The sequence below is a fragment of the Berghia stephanieae genome, chromosome 1, assembly GCF_034508935.2.
Source record: "Berghia stephanieae isolate SIO BIC M18660-M18661 chromosome 1, UCSD_Bste_1.3, whole genome shotgun sequence".
NCBI lineage: Eukaryota > Metazoa > Mollusca > Gastropoda > Nudibranchia > Aeolidiidae > Berghia > Berghia stephanieae.
In genome coordinates, this window is record NC_088360.1 from 75,360,030 (window position 1) to 75,382,529 (window position 22,500).

The window sequence follows — 22,500 nt, forward strand, 5'->3', positions numbered from 1 at the left end:
GCGAATAATCTAATCTGAGATTTTACTCGTAGAGATAGGTCATTGATGAAACAAAGAAATAGTATTGGTCCTAGCACCATTCCCTGTGGTACTCCTGATATGACTGGACATTCATCCGATGACGTGCCGTCTAGCACTACTTTCATGGTACGTTTTGTGAGGAAATTACAAAGCCATGTGTGTAGAGAGCCACAAATTCCGTAATTTTCTAGTTTCTGCAGGAGTTTTTGGTGGGGCACAGTATCAAATGCTTTGGAAAAGTCGAGAATGCCGGTGTCTGCCAGAGTGTTGGCATTCTGGAGTCTCAACAGGTCGTTTACAGTTATTAGGCTTTCACATGAGTATCCCTTGCGAAACCCGTGGTTCAGGCCAGTTAGGATGTCATTGTTCTCAAAGTGGTTCCCGGGTGCAGTGGTTGGTAACACTTCTGTATTATGATTGTTGCTAATTGTGTGTTTTTGATTATATCTCACTAAATATAAAGTTCGATACTCAAAAAAAATCATTTGGTTATTGAGTTTTTATCTCATTTTGGCTTTGGTGCACCGGTCACACCAGCAACCTATATAGGTATTGTCGACGTAATTGTGCTGTGTTAGACCTGTTATCTAAAGGGCCTTTGATTTATAGATACTGGGTTTTTGCTACATATTAAGAAACACAAATGGACTATTACTATTATGTCATAGTCATGTCACTACTTTTATTTTGAGACAAAAAATTGGCATCTTTTTTTTTTTAATATAAAAAAATGATGATGCTCACATCATCATACATTAAAGTCAAATGAGCCGAGACGTAAAAAAAAAAAAATCAGCCCACGGATCATATCACTGTCGAGCATTTTCATTTGGGAGTTGGGACCGGGGACACATTGTTGAAGAATATTGATGAGTTGGAACACGACACAAAAAAAGGTGGATGAAGTGATGAAGAAGTATTGCATTGTGAGAGCATTAAATATCATTCTACCTGCATTGCTTTAATGATGAGCAGAGCAAGTAATAATAAATGAGGAAAAAAGTTGAATCAAATAATTTTCCCTGATTGAGGATTGCCCTCAAACTCAAATCCACAAAATAGAATGTTCTAAATCTGCTTCTAGATAGTAAATCACTCTCGGCCTTCTGGGAGTGAGTGTGAAAGAAAGACAAAGTAGCCAAAGCGGGTTTAGGGACGACTAGTTACATTTTTTTTTTATATGCGCACGTATTTTGTTGATTATCCGTACATTTTTTTACAATCATTATGATTGCAGATAAAGACAATACTATAAAAGTGTTATTGCATAACATATTTTAAAAATGAATTTTCGTTCTCATCTTCCTCTCCAATAAGACAATGTGATAGTCTGGATAGATATATTTTAAAATGTGACAATAAAACATTCAATTCATTCAATTATATATTACGAGTTTTCGTACTGCGAGACATTCAGTAATCAGAGTTGTTGCCCTTTGAAATGAACTTTCGATATCACTTTGTAAACTTTGTTGTTAGTTGTCTTTGGTCTATGACTATGCAATGGAGATTAAATATGGTTGTAATCTGATTTCAACACATGCAATGTATCTTCAGATTTGAAAATACAACTTCATGTATAATAAATTATATGAACACATTGTATAGGTTTCTCGTTTCCCTATATTCTTAAATATCTTGACCTCGAATATGCATCGGTTGATCACCCGACCCAGAGCTTCAAGTTCAAGATGCTCGATTGCACAGTATCACTCAAAAAAGGGCGTTTTTGGTTTCCACCCAGTGAGAAAGTCCAATTTGAATGCATCCTCGCATCTTCCTGCTTGTAATTATTTTTTTATTCCATGATTCTTATTAATTCTTTTGTTCTGAATAAGACACTCTATTCGTCGCATTCTCACTCACGAGTCACACAGACACCTCTGCCTCTACTCTTTTTTTGACTTTGACTTTGTTGATTTTTGATTGAAACTTCCATATTATTATTTTCATACTCATACAATTACAATTTCGAGATAATGAAAAATTGTATAAAACACATAGAAACACGAAAGGAATTAGATAATGTCCATGGTCAATGCTACCGATGAATTGTCACGCCTGATATTTAATGCAAACATCGTATTTTGCCTTGGCCTTGCTAGACGTCTTTTTGAAATTACTGAACTACTTAGATGTTTTTATTGTTCTATCTTGACTTTGTCAGATTCTCATTATTACTCAAATTACTGTTACTTGTACTTATACTTATATCTAATATTGTTAGTTCGCAGTCCTATAACTATTACTATTACTATTATTATGATTTACGGAGTGTCTACATACACAGTATCTGGGGACCTAGCCTTAGGATCTACGTACACGGTAACATACACAGTAATCTTGTACGCGCTTTGATGAGGGAGGGGCGAGGGGGCATTGAGCACGGTAGTTTTTGACCTTGATCTTGATTTAGTCTGCCAACAAAGAGGGACACACTCAAATGCTTACATTATACACTCAAAATAACAAATATCAGTCGCGTCTCTCTAATCCGGAACTCCACAATCCGGATGTCTCCATTATCCGGACCAGTTCGCAGGCACAGATTTTTTTTCTCTCTATTTGTACTCTTTAGGGACTGATTCCACAATCCGGATGTCTCTGTAATCCGGACAAAATGCTCGGAACGGAGGTGTTCGGATTGGAGAGACGTGACTGTATAATAATACATAACAGAGAGATGATTTACAAGGAAAAAAATATCGTCTCTTAAAACAATAACTATGAATTCGACTGTTTCCCTCTCAGCCAGAACTCTGGCCAGGGCCAAGACAAAACCATGTAATCTCATTCCAAGACAAAGACAGAAAGCATGTTGGAAAACAGATATAAGGGGATAGAAGACACAGTAAGTACCTCCCTGCCCACTATGGGAGGTCAGAAACTCCACCCAGCTACATGTATTTATAAACCGATTAGAAAGTTTTCATTTTACCATGAGATACGAAGGAGAGGGGATTACACTGTGACAAGAGAGAGAAAGAGAGGAGGGAAGATGAAAGAAACGATGGGTCACCTGATGACGTAGATCAAATGGGTTATACGGGGGTGCTTTACGATACGTGGTGTGTGCAATTTTAACCTCTTAACAGTAACACTGATTTTTTTTTTTTCATCCAGATATTAGTTTCCCTATTGTTAATGCAGAATAAATTGTTTCCACCAATTAAGCTTTTATCACACAGCTTTTAATGATAACATTAAGACTAAGATCTGGTATTAGGTTAAATCAAGATTGAAGCTCGTCTTTAATGGGTTACATTGTGTTGTTTGATTTTTAAAAAATAATACACACACGCACAGGCCGAGAGAGAGAGAGAGGCCCATCTTTTGTTAGTATTGCAGCAGCAAACCAGTTACCGGTTACCGTGTACGTAAATCCTGGGGCCAGGTGCCCGGTTACCATGTACATAGACACTCCCTATGATTTATTAACCCACCTTCAGTTTCATTATCAATTCTAATCTAACTCATTATTAACGTAGAAAAAATTATATTCCCATTATTTTGTTGGATATTGGATTGTTTAATTGCGATATCAGTTTGCTTGCAATACTTTAGGTTTATGGCTTTGACTTGTTTGGCTCTCTGACACTTTTATCCTCTGTTTTCATCTAGCATTTCTTCTTTATACCCTATTATATTTCTCATCTATATTTGATATAAATGCCCGCTCCACACTTTTTATGAATTTCTGGCAGTGGGATAAGCAAATTAAGGTTTATTTCAACTTTCATGTGCATTTTAGTGGAATAAGTGATGCTTTGAAAAGTTTTGCATTTTTCTGTGACATGTTTGGCATTTTTTCTCTAGCAACGCTGGTTGTGAAAACTGATTCATTCTCACTAGTTCTTTTCTGTGTTCTCCACTTGTGTCTCTCTTGTACTTTCACTTTCAAAAGTCGCTCACATTCCTAGGTCGTGTCTGCAGACAAAAAATAACAGTGGTAAGGGACAGCCAAGCATTCTATTGAAAGAGATATCATTTTTTGACCCGACAAGACTGGTGACATGTATTGACTGTTACTGTGAAAATGAAAATAAAACAAATCAATAGAGAATCATTCCATCACAAATGTTGACAATCAAATCTATCAAAATTTAATACTTGTTTCTACTATTAAAATTTGACTTAAAATTCACCAAAGTGGCAACTCACTTCTCAATTGAACCATAAGTTGTATTATACACAATAATAATACTGATACATCTGTCACTACACACAACAAATAGGTTAGTTAAGATCACTCTCAATGTTTACATTAGGTTTGATTTTTGTCTTTTTTAACACAACAATCAAATGGCACTGAATATAAATCACAACAATCAATAATAAACCAGCTCATCATCATCATCATTACCTTTTTCATCCTGGGTCAGGGTATAGGCCACAGACAAATAGTTTCCATCTCTCTCTATCTTGAATTAGCTTTTTATCTTGTTCCATGTCTTATCACTTCTCTGTATACCAGCTTCTTTAATTTAATTCTTCTCCATGTTCTTCGTGTCCTACCCTTTGAGCTTCTGCCCTGAGGGTTCCAGTCCAATACTTTCTTTGTTATAGTGGAGTCATTCTTTCTAAGATGTGTCCCGCCCACCTCCATCGTCTTCTTCCTATTTCTGTCATCTGCATTTTTTGCCAAATTGGGACCTAAAATTTGCCCAAAAAAACACCCAAAATTTGCCAAAAAGACCAAAATTTGCCGAGGAGAACTAAGCGTTTCAGTAAAAATTAACACGCGATACAGAAAAAAAAATATATATAAAAAAGACAATTTATTACATTTATTTGACTTGAGAAATGAAATGACTGTGAATAGCGTTGTTACAAAGATTTTAAAGGATCATTATCCGTAGAGAGTGGCTTCCCTTGGTTTGGGCCCAGGCAAAGCTGCAACATTTCTCAAGTTTCGCACTTTTTTTCTTCGTTATTTTGTTTTTGCTTCTTTTTTTCCCCAAAATTTGCCATGATTTGCCAATTTTGGGAAATTTGACAAAATTTGCGGATCGCCCTGACATTTGCGGCCACAAAAAATGCAGATGACAGCTATTTTGTTTTGTTTTTTTTTAAACAAGGGCTAAAGTTGAATAGTATGGACTCCGAACACACCCCTCTACATACAAAGTATGCCTTACAAAATTTGGTTGCTATTAATTTAGTGGTTTGAGAGCCTATTCAAACAATGTGGTTTCAATATTGTAATTCATCCAATTTTATTATATTCAGTGTTTGTTGGCTTTGTTAAAAAAATTGTCCACACACAAAAAGGAATAAATGAAGGCAGGACTCTTTCCTCCGGGTGTGACATATTACTCCATTTTATTAAAACAGATACAGGAGAAGAATTGAGTAACAGGGTTGCATTTCCAAGTGTCGCACAACTGGTAGATGCCTATCACCGCCATGGCCACAAGAAGGCAAATTTGGATCCCCTGGGACTGCAAGAGACAAGGTTATTGTAGTTCATCATGTTGCTTCTGTCACATTTTATTTTTAATGTCTGAAAGATTTTAATTAATTTTTTTTCAAAAGGCTATGAGATAAAATTTATTATTATTATTATTATTATTATTATTATTATTATTATTATTATTATTATTATTATTATTATTATTATTATTATTATTATTATTATTATTATTATCATTGTTATTGTTATTATTATTATTATTATTTTAATTATTTTTTTTTCCAAAAGGCTATGAGATAAAATTTATTATTATTATTATTATTATTATTATTATTATTATTATTATTATTATTATTATTATTATTATTATTATTATTATTATTATTATTATTATTATTATTATTATTATACATTGTGGTATTGTACATACCACAAAAGACATCAAAAATGGATGCATTTTAAAACCTTTTAGAACGATATTTTCTAAAATTAGATTTAAAATTCAAACCAATTTCTGTATTTCTGATGAAATTTCTCTCGTGTGCAGAACATTAAACCAATGACATAAGTAGTAGCTATGGTTTACAGTGGAATTTATCTCAATTTTTTGTTTTTTTACAGCCATGTACCAGAGTTAGATTTGAAACTTTATGGGATTACAGAAGATCAACTTTCACAGGTTGTAGGAACCAGAGGAATCATAAACTGTGAGGAGGAAAGACTCTCTCTGAGTGATGTCCTTGGCAGATTAGAGTCGATTTATTGTGGCACCATGGCTGCTGAATTCCATCATTTACCTGTAAGTCATTTATGTGATCAACTTTCAATCACTTGCCAATATATATTTTTTAAATTTAATGTTTTGTTTATAAGCTATTTGTTTTCTATTAAAACAAAAAAAAAAAATCAGTCATTGCCTCTGTATATGATGCAAACAGAATCACCCTTGCCCAATAACGCGTTTTCTTGTTAAGGATTTGGCAGGGTTCAATGTTCGAACCCAGGTGAGCAATGTTTTATCCCTCCCCCCCCCCCCCAATATGTTAACTATGTTACATAAATGAACTTTATAATTGGAAAGTCAAGATTCAACCATCAATAAATATTTAGCATTCGTTTTGTAATATATTTGCTTTTTATGAATGAAAGATTTACATTGAATAAAATGTTGTTTTTGGGGTTTTTTTGTTTTTGTCATAGACTTTGGAGGAACGACTTTGGTTTGCCAAGGCTTTTGAGGAAAGGAATAAGCAGCAACTATCCAAGGAAAGAAAAATCAGTTTGGCCAAACTTCTTTTGAAGAGTCAGGTACACATTAATCTTGGATAAGAGATAGAGCTGAAGTTGTGTTAGGTGGACACCCTATGTTCCTGATATAATTTGGTGTATACCATAGCAAACATATATAAAGTGTTCAGGGTTTTGTTCATATTTTAATATACATTCCGTCAGTTAAACACAAAGACTGGTATTTATCAAATATATTCTGAAACTGGAGGAGTAGCTAGATGACCTGAGAAAGAAAGACTTACTCATAAAAGGACTGGTCATCACAATGTGCATGTAAAGTTCCTAGGTACATTCATATAAAGTGAGCATTGTTAGATTTTAGTTGGCAAATTGGAGCATTGGTCAAGTTTCGACTTTGGGCTGTGAATCATTTCTAAAGTCTCAGATGAAAGTTTATGTCTCCAATGGAGTTAGGACTTAGCTAAGACAGACACCATAACTTTCCCGGAGAAATTATTTTAAATCTTAGAGTAAAGGCATACTGAGAATGATCCATTCTGATGATTTTACACCATTATGGAATTTGAAAAATGAAAATAAAGAATGTTTTTGCTTTAATCATTATCAAAAAAATTAAACAGCAAATTTTCGTACAACTCCTTTTTTAGTCTAATATAATCTATTCCATTTTTATCAGCTTCTAAATATGAATTATGAGTTGAAATTTAAATTTCATAGTGTCGTGACCAAGGCTTAACTGAATAAGTTACTGAGGGTATAGAGAGGGTTTGAAGTATCACTAAGTCATACAAATGAAGAAAAGTGGATAAATTGAGACAAAAGTTGGTCGACTGGTCCAATTACGCCCGACTGAAAAAAGAAACACAAAAAGAGAGTAGAAAAGCCTATCATAATCATGTTAACGAACTTGTCAGTGAAGACTCAAACAAAAAGCTCTGGAAATTTATAAAAAGTAGGAGGTGCGATTCGGTTGGTATAGCGCCCCTTGAGCATGATCGTGTATTATACTCTGAGGCAAAGGAAAAAGCAGACATACTTAATAACCAATTCTGCTCTGTTTTTGCTTCAAAAGCTCATACCAAAATTACCACTCAACAACTACAAGGCGAAGAAAACGATTCCAACACTATGGCCGAAATCAATGTGACAGTAGAGGGCGTTTCCAAACTCCTCGCCACTCTAGATCCAAAGAAAGCATGTGGCCCAGACAAAATACCATCCCGTCTCTTAAAGATATTGAGTAACGAATTTGCACCTGCCCTCACACATTTGTTCAAACTCTCTCTTGAAACGGGAGCCATACCAATTGTTTGGAAGCACGCTCTTTTCCAACCCATCTACAAGAAAGGTGATAGAAGCAGGGCTCAAAACTACCGTCCAATTTCATTAACTTGCATTTGCTGCAAACTGTTGGAGCATATAGTGAGATCCTCAATAACTGAATATCTCGAAACTAACAGTATTTTTTGTGATGAACAGTACGGATTTAGGAAGCACAACTCATGTCAAACTCAACTTCTATCATTAACACATGATCTGTCAGCTGCTATTGATAAAGGTGGTCAAATTGATCTAGTACTACTGGACTTTGCCAAGGCCTTCGACAAGGTTCCTCACCATCGGTTAATCCAGAAATTGTATGACGTTGGTATCAGGAACAAAACCTTACAATGGATTGTAACTTTTCTGGACAATCGCACCCAACAAGTTCTTGTCGACGGCGAGACTTCCACTATCGGGATGGTGACATCGGGCGTACTTCAGGGCTCAGTCCTTGGGCCCGTCCTATTTTTAGTGTACATAAATGATCTTCCACGTCATACAAAGAGGGTAATATCTAGTTGTAGAGATAAGTACAAAAATAAAATTGAAAAATGCTTTTCTTCTGGGGATATAAGGGACACGTGGCGGGGGCTTAAAACTGCTGTGAACTATAATCCAAAGCCCACATTATATCAGAAGATATCGAAATTGAAACTTTAAATAAATTTTATTCACGTTTCGACACAGCAAACAAATTTGATATTGAAAATGAAAAACATAAATTAGACAGGGCTTTGGAAGATGAAATGACTATTGAGGTCAGTGAAGAGGAAACGAGATTCGTATTTTCGAAACTAAACGAGAGGAAGGCTGCTGGGCCGGATGGATTGAAAGGAAAACTATTAAAAGAATGTGCCCACCAGCTTTCCCCCATTTATACACATATTTTTAACTGGTCCCTCCAATGCGTTTCAATCCCTGAAATTTGGAAAACTTCAAAAATTATTCCTGTTCCAAAAAAAGAAAAACTTGAAACTATGAACGATCTCAGACCTGTTGCACTGACTTCAATAGTCATGAAATCTTTAGAAAAACTTGTTCTTGTTAAAATTAGGAATCAGTTTATGCCATTGAGTGATAGTCATCAATTTGCTTACAAACCAGGACGTGGCGTAGAGGATGCCATTTTGCTGTTTACAAACAACATCTACAGGCATCTAGATCACGCTAGGAGCTATTGCAGATTGCTTTTTGCAGATTTTTCTTCAGCGTTCAATACAATGCAACCTCAGTTGGTTGTTCAAAAATTGACTAGTCTGAATTTAAACAAGTATATAATTGCTTGGGTGCTCGAATTTCTTACGGAGAGAGCACAATATGTTCAATTAGGGCAAAACAAATCTTCCTGTATAACTACAAATACTGGTGCTCCTCAAGGTTGTGTATTGTCCCCTGTATTATTCACAATATACACGAATGACTGTAGAAGTCAAAACCTGAGTGTACCTTTAATAAAGTTTGCAGATGACACCGCTCTTCAAGGCCTCATAACAAATGGCAACGAAGTGGCTTATAGGCAAGAAATTGATAGATTTGTGTCTTGGTGTGATGCCCACCACCTAGAGCTTAACATAAGCAAGACAAAGGAGCTAGTGATTGACTTTAGGAGAGTGAAGGAACCGATAGAACCGTTAAAATTAAAGGACCAATTCGTCCAGCGAGTTCCTCACTACAAATACCTTGGTGTAACGATTGATGACAGGCTCAAGTGGGATGAACACTTGAAAATAATTAGGCATAAGATGTGCAGACGTACATATTTTTTATCGAAACTCTCTCAGTTTAGAATAGATAAAACCCTCTGCACATTATTTTATAGAGCAGTAATCGAAAGTGTTTTGTCATTTTGTATAACAGCTTGGGGAGGCAATTGCTTAGCAGTGGAAAGGAACAATATAAATTCAAATATTAAAAAATCCATTAAACGCTATATAAATGATGTTGACGATGTAGATCTTTTATACGAGAAATTTTGTATAAATAAAATAACTAAAATATTAAATGACCAGTATCATCCACTAAGACCATCAATTATGTCAGAAAGAAGTGGTCGCCCTTTCTCTATTTCAACGAAAACAGAGAGACACCGAAAATCTTTTCTGCCGTCCAGTATTAGGCTTTATAACAACAAGCAATAATCATTTTATATAATTATTTCTCATTTTTACTTTTTAAAAAATAAATATTAATTTATTAATTTATTTGTTTTGCAATCTTTTCAATTTTCAATTTATAGTGACAGTTTTAACTATTTTACAGTGTTGAAATTATTCATATTATAAAGCGCAGCTCTGGTTATAGAGCTGCTCCTTTTTTATATATATACATCCTATTTCCATTGTATTTTTATCTTATGTGTAAATTATAACACGTCTGTACAAAAAATTTCCTTTTTGGGATGCAATAAAGTATTATTATTATTATTATTATTATTATTATTATAAGGTCAAAAGTGCGCCTCTTTGCTGACGACACAGCCTTATATAATCAGATAAGAACAACAGACGACTGCAAAACACTAAATGACGATCTAGCTAAATTACAAGAATGGGAAACAATAAATCAAATGGAATTTAACGTATCAAAGTGCAATGTTCTAACCATCACAAATAAGAAAGCACCTATTACATTTGAATACCAACTTCATGGTCAAAACCTGGAACATGTAAAGACAGCAAAATACATTGGCATTGAGTTTGCTAAAAACGTCAAATGGAATGACCACATATGTCACCTGGCTTCAAAGGCAAATCAAACAAGCGCTTACATCACCGCAATTTAAAAAGATGCCCAATCACAACTCAAACCCTTGCTTTTAAAACTATTGTTAGACCAATTTTGGAGTATGGCAGCTCAATTTGGGACCCATATACAAAGAAAAACATCAACACCTTAGAAAACATCCAAAGAAAAACAGCAAGATGCATCACAAACACATTCGATCCTTTCTCAAGTGCGTCTGAAATATCACAACAGATTGGCCTTGAACCTCTGGAAAAGAGAAGAAAGATAGATAAACTTAAATTGTTCCACAAGATCTACTACAAAAATTCGTGCCTTAAACTTCCAAACGACATCAAAGATATCGGCACAAGAAATATGAGGAGACACACAGCAAGACTAACCATCCCAACATCAAAAACAGACGCCCACATGTATTCGTTTTTCCCTTCCACTGCCCGACTATGGAATAGCCTCCCAGCTGAAGTGGCTGAAAACTGTTGCCAACATGCCTTCACGCGATTGTTAGAGTTCACAACGTGACTTTTTAATCTATGTGTGTTTTTTTTTTTTTAAATTAGTATTATGTGCAGAGTTTTAGCAAGTTTAAAATGTAAAACCCTACAAACTGTGGAGTGATCCTCGACAATATTGGAGGTTTCCACAAGACGAAGAAGAAGAAGAAGAAGAAGACTCTAACAAGACAGGAAAGAACCTTTGTCAAGAAACTACTAATTCAATGATAGTTAGAATTTATTTATAGTAATATACAGTCTGCAGACTCATCACATTCTCGCTAACATACGACAACACACTCATATTTGGGATGAGGAGACAAAATAATGAACATAAATTTTAATTCTTGTTGTAACATCCACATGAAGATCATACACCAACTCAAAACTAAGTCTTAAGGCTAAGTGATCTAAGATTATGTAAATTGATAAAATAATAGAAATCAATTAGTAGCTCAAACTTCTCTCTGCAACTCGCTCAACGGAATGACCAAAGACCAATAGGTCAGGAAAAGCCTGCAAAAAGTAGAATGATTCTCACAGCACAAGTGGCATGATGAATTGATGAACAGGGTCATCACACATAGCATTTCTTTCAGGTGAATTTCAGCAGGTTTATTCAGTGCTTTCTAGAAACTCTTTGTATGGTGATGAATCAGGGAAGCTTATCTATTGTAAAGCAAAGAAGTGATAACGATATTATCCAGTGAGACTTATGATTTTGCCTCCCTCAGGCCTTTGATAATTTTGTTGGGTCCAAGTTTCCTTCTGTGAAGCGATATGGTGGGGAAGGAGCAGAAAGTATTCTAGGACTCTTTGAGGAGGTCTTCTCACAGTCGGCTCAAGGTAAGTAGAGAAGTTATTTGTTTCTCCTGATTCATTCCATTGACTTAACGATATGAAAGTTACAATATTTTAATATGTGTACATCCTCAGTCGGGTTATGATAGTTTGAATGCCATAGCTTTGAGTTGTTGTTTTTTTTGTTATATTATTATTCTTAGATCAGATATTTATTTCCATGTAAATTATTGTGAATCACATCTTTATGTATGATTTCACCACAATTTTTTTCACCTGATGACAGTGGTTTACCAACGGATCACTTAGTTGAGATGCTAGGTCAAGAGGTCACTAGCCTCCATCTCTTTACCTGCGCTCTGGTATGGCACGTGCCTTCAGTCAGTGAAGCCAGTAGTCTAATTGGTCTTATAAATAATGGCATAGCCAAGCGACAATTAACTTAAAAGTAAAACTATATCACTCATGTTATAGATTGAAATCCCCCTCACACAGTGGACTAAATATCATAGATACCATCAGTACAATTCTTTCTCAGGAAGACAGCAAAGTAGACTCACATTTATCACTACATTTATCTTTTAAATCAAATGTTTCTGGAATCAACAACAATCAGACGTTGCAGTTTATTATTATTCACACTAGTACATAGTACAAACTATCTACTTTCTGTTGCACTAATGTAAATCCAAGTCAACAAATATGTAACAAGTGTAGGGGTGGGGTATCAAATTTCATTGGGAATATCCAGCAGTCTATGAGATGTCTAGGCTATCGTGGGTGATGAATTTAGACCAGTTACACAATGTAAACAATGTTGTAATCATTTCCTGGACTCCCCACTGACCATGGACCACCACTTTAACACACCAATTCTACAGTTTTCTCATTAAAAGTTCCCACGAATATGGTAAAGGAGTGAAGAAGTTATACTTATTGTAGTACAGGAACGTATGTGTCTGTGTGTGTATATATATATATATATACACTCTGCAAGTAGCCCTACATTAATAGTTCTGAAATACACATCTGTTACTGATTCAAGAAATATGAAATGAATGGGTTTGTTTCATTCATGTCTCTGTTGATTGATGTGGGAAGGTTTTATTCACCAGCTGCAATACTTGTAACTTGGTGCCACTATTATTTTCTCTATCTTGGCTATGTTTGAGTACTCCCCCCCCCCCCCTTCTTCTTATTTTCCCCAGTAAAAATTGCCTTTATGGAATACTATATGTACTAACTGTTGATGCTATATCGTTGTTGTCTGTGATATGAATTAGGTGCAGTATGAATGTGATGCATTTCTCTTAGCGTATCTATTTATGTTTGTATGTGTGTATATGCATGATGTATGTATGTATGTGTATATGTGTATGTATGTATGTGTGTGTGAGAGAGAGAGAGAGAGAGAGAGAGAGAGAGAGAGAGAGAGAGAGAGAGAGAGAGAGAGGGTGGGGGGGTTGCCTTTTTCTACCATATTTATTGCTTGTATTATCTACTACGCCACTGTGATGGTATTGGTGTTTGGTGTAATGACGATGGTTTTGTTCAATTTGTAATAGTAAAGTAAAACCTACACACACAATATATTGCTTTATATGTTCTTTAGGAGTGTGTTAAATTGTTTAATCAACTTATCTCCATATCTTTTAACTACATTACAAAAATACAAATGAAAAGAGCATAGCTGATGTCCAGCCCATTACATTTACGACCATTTAAAACGTAGTCAAAATGTGTTGACTCGGGAATTGAATGTATTACTGTATGTAATAATAGTAAGACTGGACAAAAATTTAGTTTTGGAATCCAACATCTGCTTTTAAAGATTTTAATTTTTTTATTGTCCGCAAAACAAAAAAATATTTCAAAATAGTAGGGATTTTAAATTGCTTATAAAACCTATCAGAATAATCACAATAAAACGAAAAAAGAACCAACATAACAAGTGAAAGTAGTACTGCCTGTTCCATTATTTAATATTTTTGTAATGTAAGTGGTCATCTAGATATTGTGTTATATTACATCATGAAAATGCAATACTTTGTGTCTTCGGCCTCTAAAAGGGGAATCCCCATCTAGGTAGCCACTTTTTCAGCATGCAGCTGCTGTTGTCAGTCACTTGCTGGGTTCCAGCAGTTGAACTAAGTGATCCGATCTTATGAAGAAATAAACAGCAGTGGCTGATAAAGCATAGATAGTTTACCTTAATTTAACCTTAATTCTCTTAGCACCAGGAGGTGCATAAGGCCTGAACAGTTTCCCTCCATTTGCCCCGGTCCCTTGCCTTAGTTCTTGCTCGCTTTTAGGAGTATATGCCAACATCATGTCTTTCCCTCTCCACCATTTTTGTGCCATGTTTTTGGGCGCCCCTTTCTCCTCTTTCCTCCTGGTGTCCATCTCATCACTATAGCACAATCAAACCCATTTTCCTTTCTCAATACATTTCCAATCCAGTTCCATTTCTTCTTCTTTACCATTGCTCTGACCTTCTCGATTCCTGCCAATTCCATCACTTTATCTGTTGTTTTATGCTGTCTTATTCTTAATATTCTTCTAAGATATTTGTTTTGGAAAGTGTCCACCTTCTTTCATCTTCTTTGTTCATTTTCCATGTTTCGAAGCCATACTGCCATGATTAGGGATTTGAAGAATATTATCTTTGTTTTTCTGCCGATATCCTTTTCATTCCAAACTTTTCCAAGCCTTTGGGATTGAAGTTTTCAACATCCTCAACCTCTCCTTTTGTTGCTTTCAATGTCTCTGTCCTCTTTGAGTGGATTCTCATGCACTTGCATTTCTCATTGTTTTTATCTTCAGCCTGACATGACTTGCATGCTATACCAGACGTGATATTTTTTATTGGAGATGTTCAAAATTGGACAACATCAGAGCAATGTCATCCACAAAGTCCATAAGCTGTCTCAGTGTACGGAATCAAATGCTTTCTCAAAATCAACAAAGTGCACATACAATATGGCATTCCATTAATTCACTTGTTCTAAAATGTTTCAAAGTGTAAAGATTTGTTCCATGGTTCTTCTACCTGACCTGAAGCCTACCTGTTCCTTCCTTAATCTGCTGTAGACCCCATCCTGGATCAAAATTTTTCCTAGGTTTTTGGTGGTGATCATTAGTAGGGTGACGCCTCTCCAGTTTCCACAGTCTTGCAAATTGCCTTTCTTTGGTATCTTGCATATTAGACCTTTATTCCATTGTTGTAGTACCTTCTCGTTTTCCAGACAAGGTCTCAAAGATAGTTTAACTTACAAATAAAAATTCATTTTATGTAATTATAAATTTTCTCTGTTTGAAGTTAGAATAACTTTTATTGATTTAGTTAAACTTAAGAGGGATTAACTATTTATTTTAATAACTGATTTATCACATTTTTTTCCATATCCAGTAGACTAGTTTCCTAAGCTAACATGATGAAAAACATTGTTTCGATGACGACTATAACTAATCTTTTAAAAAAGAGTATTTATTCTGAAATTGGTTTAGATGGGGTTGAAAACATAGTGATTGCCATTGCTCATCGAGGACGGTTGAATTTGATGACCTGCCTTTTGGATTACCCCCCTGTTATCATGTTTAAAAAGGTAAAAATGCATGTCAGTTCTCACTTTTTTGTTGTTGTTGTTGCTTTTTTTTTTTTATTTGTTTTTTTTTTCTATTTGTTTCATTTATATTGATATTGAATATCATTTTTTAACTACACAATTTCTACGTTTGAACTTGACTTATCGTGTGTTAACTGGGTGAGCTGGCTTGTATTGCATACAATGCAAAATGTATATCAATCTAAAGATGCATTTTTCCCCAATAAAAATCTTTGTGTATTGCTCATTTGTCATAGACGGATGGACTTTGCATAAAATTTCTTTATTTGTTACTAACGTTTTCTATGTATAATTAGAATACATTGTGTTTTTTGTTTGTTTTTTGTTTGTTTTTTTTTGGGGGAGGGGGGAGGTTTACTGGCTGTAATTTGTGTTGTGTCCTGAAATTCAGTTAAGTGATGTCAACATTTAAAATCTCGTCTGTATTTTTTCTTTACACCAAAGATGAAGGGGGAATCTGAACTGCCACAAGGTGCCAAAGGACTTGGGGATGTGTTGTCTCATTTGTGTGAGTTGCAAGAGGATCTTTTTTATCATTACCTCTTTTACCATCATCACATCATCATCATCATCATCATGATTACTATCTGTAACAATGTCTTTCCATGTCTAGGGGAGTCGATTACTTTTTGATCATCCAATCCCTTGTCAATACACTTTTCCAAGCATTGAATAATATGACAGTACAACGTAGTTGAAATACACTTTTATATCAATATCAAAAGTTTGTAGATCACAATGTCAATTAATAATGTCAATCCAGAAACTCGCGTTGCAAATGCTTGACACCTCATAAAGAACACTGAAAACGATAAAATTGAATAACCAAACACACACCTGCTTATGTATAACAAGTAAACATTCTTGTACTAAGTATTTTCTTGGCATTTCTATAATACTGTAGGTCTCTCTAACGAAAAGGTTGATGTCAACCAAATATTTATCACCACTTATTGTCACTTAATTCTCACTGACCAACTACAAGCAATCAAAGTTTCCCAAACATTTTGGATGTTGGTTACTGTTGCTGATGCTAAAATATTGGTGAGCTTTCACTCAAACATACACTGTTTCTGTATGTGGACTTACTCATTACAATATCCTCTAAGACACACAACATCTTTTCATTTGAATCAATTTCAGAATTTGAATTGTAGAGTGTGGAATCAAAGAAAATTGACATCTTTACCCATTTTATTGTTTAACCGAGAAAATGATCTTACATTATATTGCTGGACGAATTATAGTAGAACTAGAAATAAATAGGCAGCATTTTTCTTAAATATCTCAGCCCTTCACTTATGGATTTGAAAACAAAATGATGCAAATCAATTTATCCAATTAGATTGGCTAGGTACCATTTATAAAAAGACTTCCTCTTAGCATCTATCAAAATCTCCAAAATATACACTTTGGGTATATTCCACATGTCATTACATAAGCAATCTATATGACTCATTCCTTGAGTAGATTTAACTTAATTTTAGATTCAGATATGAACAAGTATTTGACAATGAGAGCGAAGTGGCTGAGTTGTTAAGGCATTGCACTGTGATCCGTTTTTTTCCTTGATCAAGATTATTAACCCCAAATTTGCTCATTGCACAACATGGGTGATTCCTGTTGACATTAGACATCCTGTTTGATGGATTATATATATTCCTTCATGGATTGCCCAGGCGACGGTATCTTATGATAAAAAAACAGTATGAGAAAATGGCATAAACAACAAATTGGAATGTATGAATGGAAATTTGGTTCAATAATATAGCCTGATTGAGAAAGAAATGAGTTGCATTAAACCAATACAACTTTAATATCAAGTAAAGTATTAAATTCCTATGATATAATACAGGAGAATAATAAATGAAAAAACATTGCCCATTTTTTTCCAGCAGTGATATATGTGAAAATGGCGATGGCATTAACATTGTAGTCCATCAACCAACGCAAAAATCTTATAATTTATTGATGCAAATCTTTTATTACAAGATGGAACTCCTGTCTGGAGGGGAAAATGAATTATTTTTATGTACTTTCTGCTGATATCAAAGTGTTTACTTTTTAAGTGTTTGTTATCAAAATTATTGGGTTTTTTTGGTTTTTAAAAATGATTTCAATTTTTAAAACATTTTTTTTATGTTGATCACCCTTTTTTATGCCTTCAGACACATCTGTAGATTTGAAGTTTGGAGAAAAATCTGTTCATGTTTCAATGCTCCCCAACCCATCCCATCTAGAGGTAAGAATGTGCCAAATAATCATTTGTCCAATCAAAGAAAATATTGATTTATTTATTGATACAATGGTTGTTCCACGAAAAACAGGAAAAATGTCATAGATTAGACATTTTTGGGTTGATTCTTAATTTACAAAATAAACAAAGCACAGATGATTTTGATCACTTCTTTATTTTTCAACGTAATCACGTTTGCAATCTATGCATTTCTCCTAGCGTAGGACCAGGGAGAAGATGCCCTGCCAGAAGAAATTTCTGTCAAGCGACTGCAGCCAATCTGACACAGCCCCCACAAGCTCGTTGTCATTGGTGGATCAAATCCTTTCCAGAAAGCACATCATTTGTTAGAGATGATGATGATGATCAGATGGTGCTAAGTCTGGATTGTGAGAGGGGTGAGGTAAAATTTCCAGGAAAACTTCAAAACTTGTGTCATTTTATCAGCTGCCTGCTGCTTTGGAACGCACCAAGAACACACGTTGTGGTAGCCCAGCTCATCAAAAAAAATTCTGTGTATGGTTGACTTTGATATGTCCACATTTTCAGCAATTTGTGTAATTTTCAGCCTCCTTTCCTCTTGAATCGGCTCATCAAATCCATAGACGTTTGCCTTTGTCATGCAAGAATCACACGGTCCACATCCCAGCTTATCTTCTAGATCTGTGTGCCCAGCTCTATATAATTCACACCAATGATGCTTGTTTGATCTTCCTAAGACATATCAATATAAACTGCTTGAAACTCATCATGAATTTCAGATGGCTTTAGCCCTTTTGCCTGCAGAAATCAAATAACACCTCGATCTTCTTCTTTTCACCATTTTTCAATGAGGGTGCTAATGATGTCATTTATATTCAATATGAAGGACATAATTGGTGCTCCTTAGGAAAATTGCAATTTGGATACACTTCCATTTTGAGTTTACCGACTTTTAAAAATCGTAAATGATCTCAAAGATATGACCATTTTCCAGTGATTTGTTGGGCAACCTTCGTGCATATTTACATATTTCAGTTTTTGTTTCTGCATTGAAAAAAACGTTTTTGATTAGCTTTAGACATGTAATTACCAGAGGTTTAAAGTGAAATAAAATATAAATGAGACTTTCAAAAACTGACAGTAATAACAGTTACCCTCTGTATGTAATAGATATGATATGCTATCTATGCACTTTTCACAAGGCTTGTAAAGAATAGAGTTATGGTTCTCTCATCACTTCCTTTTCTCTGATCTTTAACAATTTTCATTTTTAACCTATTTTATTCATATGATTTTGTGTAGCAATAATAGTTCATTGATTCAGATGCTATTTATAATGAGAAATCGAAACTTGATTATTCATAAAAATATAATTTCTTAAAAGTAAAAGCAAATATTTTACAATCTTCTAGGCTAGTAATCCTGTTGCCATGGGTAAAGCTAGAGCCAAACTACAAGAAGGAAGCTATGGTCCTTACAGCAGTGATGGATCTTCAGGAAACAAAGTTTTATGTCTGCAAGTTCACGGAGATGCCAGTTTTGTTGGACAGGTAGGAGGGCCTATGTATTTATTTATTTGTTTAAAATATTACATGAATATTCAACAGTTATTTCAAATGGACAACAAGAAGTATATGCTCGTCAAAGTAAAAAAGCTGACTGTTTATCAAGCTAACCAAAATCTACCACATAGAAAGGCTCTAAAGGCTTTATTAAAAACCTAACATGCCAAAGTGGGTCAGTCAAAATGTTAAGAAAGTATAGGGGATAAATATGGGTCGTATAATTAAATAAAACAATATTTTTAAACCCTTGGCCTTCCTGGGTGGATAAATAAAACACACAGAAAATGAAGATGAAAGTAAGAAAATTAAGGCATAGAATTAATAGGAAAAGGTATGTAAAGCTGAGATACTAAGAATGGAAGAATAAAATATACAAATGGTAAGTGAGCAAAAAATTAAATGTGATGGACAAGTGAGTTTAAAAGAAGAAAAAAAAATGGGAGCGGGACAAGGGCCATGAGCATTGAGAGACAGAGAAGGAGAGAGAGAGAGAGAGAGAGAGAGAGAGAGAGAGAGAGAGAGAGAGAGAGAGAGAGAGAGAGAGAGAGAGAGAGAGAGAGATGATAATAAAAATTTATAATAATAATAATAATAATAATAATAGGTAATGTGTCCTAAATCACCCAATCCTAGCCTCTGTGTTGTCCATTCTCTCTAGAGATTTTTGGTACATTTCAAAATTGAAAAAGATAATCCAGTTGTTCAATATAAAAGAAAATTGATTTGTACACAGTTTTATTCAATTAACATTATCAGGTAAAATTTTAAAACAGAACTTTCATAGTGTGCATTTAATTTGTTTCAGAAAAATGTATAATGATGGGATAAAAGTAACTGATCTAAATTCATCATATTTCATTATAAAATTCCCAACCTGACACACCATTTAAAATTTGATTTCATTCAAAAAACTTTGGACCAAACAAAGAAAATATAGTCAGTTTATAAAGAAAAATGGTTCATTTTCATTTTCTCAGCTGTCCCTCCATCAAAAGTTGTAAAAATTTGTGTCAACCTCAGAATCAATTTATCTTAGCTGAATTTAGATTTTGGACCGTGTTGATGCCATATCAAAAAAGTTTTCTTCTTTAAGACCTATAAAAAACTGCTTAAAAACCACCGTCATAAAATTCGAGATTTTACACTGTAAAAAATGTAAATAAGTTAAGCATTTACGCAAATCATTTGAAATACTGATATTTACTCAATATTGACAAATTAGCAATGAGTACTGCTTATATAACCTTGAAAAATTGTATCTATGCACGAACGTTTTACAGAGCATTTAAAGGCTTTTATAACATAATAAAAGTACAATACGAAATCTTTATCGGTTCCACTCTTGTAAAGCTGAGAAAAGAAATATACTTATATATATATATATATATATATATATATATATATATATATATATATCAATACGCCATTAAAAGGGCGGCTATGGAATTGGAATTTCACAATCAACCCTGAGAAGATGGTTATCGAAATATGACAGAGAGATCACCAGTGTGGAATGAAGTGATAGGAAAAGGATCCTAGTCAACTTTGATATGGATATCATCCAAAGATATATGGAGCTGGATGAATGTAAACATACATCCGACAAAGGAATGGACGTCTGATAATTCGGGTGGTGAAGATCTGGATATTTAGAAGGATGCCATGCCATTATTTTCTCTTTTCTGCATCATTCTGAGGTCAATGCAGAGGTGTTTGAAGACTGGCTAAAGAACCGTTTGCTGCTATTCCTCGAAACACCCAGCTGTATTGCATAGGACAATGCTACCATTCGGAGGCCCATGATTACTTCAAGACTCCAACTTCAGCAACTATAAAAGTTGATATGATTTCATGGCTTCAATTGGACAGCACCACATAGCCATTTATTTATCAAAGACCCAACTATACTCCTAGTGAAAAGAAACAAACCAGAAACAGTTTTCAAAGCAAACAGTCTAATCAAGGAGTTTTGACACGAGGTTGCGTGACTTCCTCCATGTCACTGTGAGTGCAGTCCTTTTCCTCATCCTCGTCATTAGAATGCGATGATTGATGTATCCAGTATGTCTTTGTTGTTGTTGTTGGTATTGTTGTAGTTGTTATTGTTGTTGAACAGATGTACCTATTTGTGGAAACACAGTACCATAAATTGATGAATTTCTACTTTTGACCAGTCTACATTAAATTTGTGTAATCTTCTTTGGCATAAACACAAGCTATTTCTATAAATTTCACAATCAAAATAATGTTGGAAGCATGTAATGTTCACTTTCATCATTAATGTGTATTGACAGTTAGAAAATGTAAATGTCTGATAGTTAAGGATTGCCATTCGTTCCTTTATATTCAGATACTGTTATGTATATCGTTTAAGTTTCAATTAACCGAACATTCCATTTTAACGAATTCCTTCAAAATGGATAAGCGGAAAATTCACAATTTTGATACTGTAAATCATATATGAGTTACGATCCTTACCAGTTATTGATTTTTATATAGCTGTTTTAAGCGAATCCTTTTCCTATTGTTTTACAATTAATGAAAAAATATTTTTCTGATTAAGACAAATTGATTCATGGTTCAAACAAACTTTTGTAGCTGTGCATTGAGGGACAGCTGAGAAAAATAAGAGAAACATGCGCCTTTTATTTAAAAATCTGACTATAATAATGTCATTGTTTTTTTTATGAGTGGAGGTTTGTGCATACACAAATAGTCGATGTCAGGATTGAGGGATCAAAAATTTTATGTGTTGGATGAGGTAAGTGGTATTACATGAAACTAATGGCCACATTTTTCTTTCAGGGTGTCTCGTCTGAGTGTTTTTGTATAGCAGATGTGCCCCATTTTGAAGTGGGAGGGAGTATTCACATCATTGTCAACAATCAAATCGGGTTCACTACAGAGTCTGAAAGAGGACGGTGAGTAAAGAAAATTAATTCAACATTCAGACGGTCTTACTACTAAAAAATATGATTTTAAAAATATCATCCCCATGCTCACTTATTTATTTGTGGTTTCACTATCGTTTCTGTTACTTTCTATT

The 22,500-nt window shown here is 34.4% G+C and overlaps 2 protein-coding genes across 3 annotated transcripts in view; one reads left to right on the forward strand and one right to left on the reverse strand.

Annotated features, from left to right (window-relative positions):
* Positions 1-1,158, reverse strand: part of LOC144957137 (uncharacterized) — a 29,296-nt gene extending 28,138 nt beyond the window's left edge. The window contains exon 1 of one of the 2 annotated variants that reach the window (XM_078888159.1): positions 973-1,158. In XM_078888159.1, coding sequence (XP_078744285.1) covers positions 973-978 — 6 coding nt within the window. In that variant the 5' untranslated portion in view covers positions 979-1,158. The remainder of the gene's footprint in view (positions 1-972) is intronic. The other variant, XM_078888163.1, reaches the window with a different exon arrangement.
* Positions 1,159-1,459: 301 nt separating this feature from the next.
* Positions 1,460-22,500, forward strand: part of LOC144957157 (2-oxoadipate dehydrogenase complex component E1-like) — a 38,421-nt gene continuing 17,380 nt past the window's right edge. Inside the window, exons 1-10 of the mRNA XM_078888177.1 lie at positions 1,460-1,807; positions 5,356-5,476; positions 6,056-6,233; positions 6,635-6,742; positions 11,979-12,090; positions 15,553-15,650; positions 16,116-16,179; positions 17,840-17,913; positions 19,302-19,439; positions 22,260-22,375. Of these exons, the coding sequence (XP_078744303.1) occupies positions 1,672-1,807; positions 5,356-5,476; positions 6,056-6,233; positions 6,635-6,742; positions 11,979-12,090; positions 15,553-15,650; positions 16,116-16,179; positions 17,840-17,913; positions 19,302-19,439; positions 22,260-22,375 (1,145 nt within the window). The 5' untranslated portion in view covers positions 1,460-1,671. The remainder of the gene's footprint in view (positions 1,808-5,355; positions 5,477-6,055; positions 6,234-6,634; positions 6,743-11,978; positions 12,091-15,552; positions 15,651-16,115; positions 16,180-17,839; positions 17,914-19,301; positions 19,440-22,259; positions 22,376-22,500) is intronic.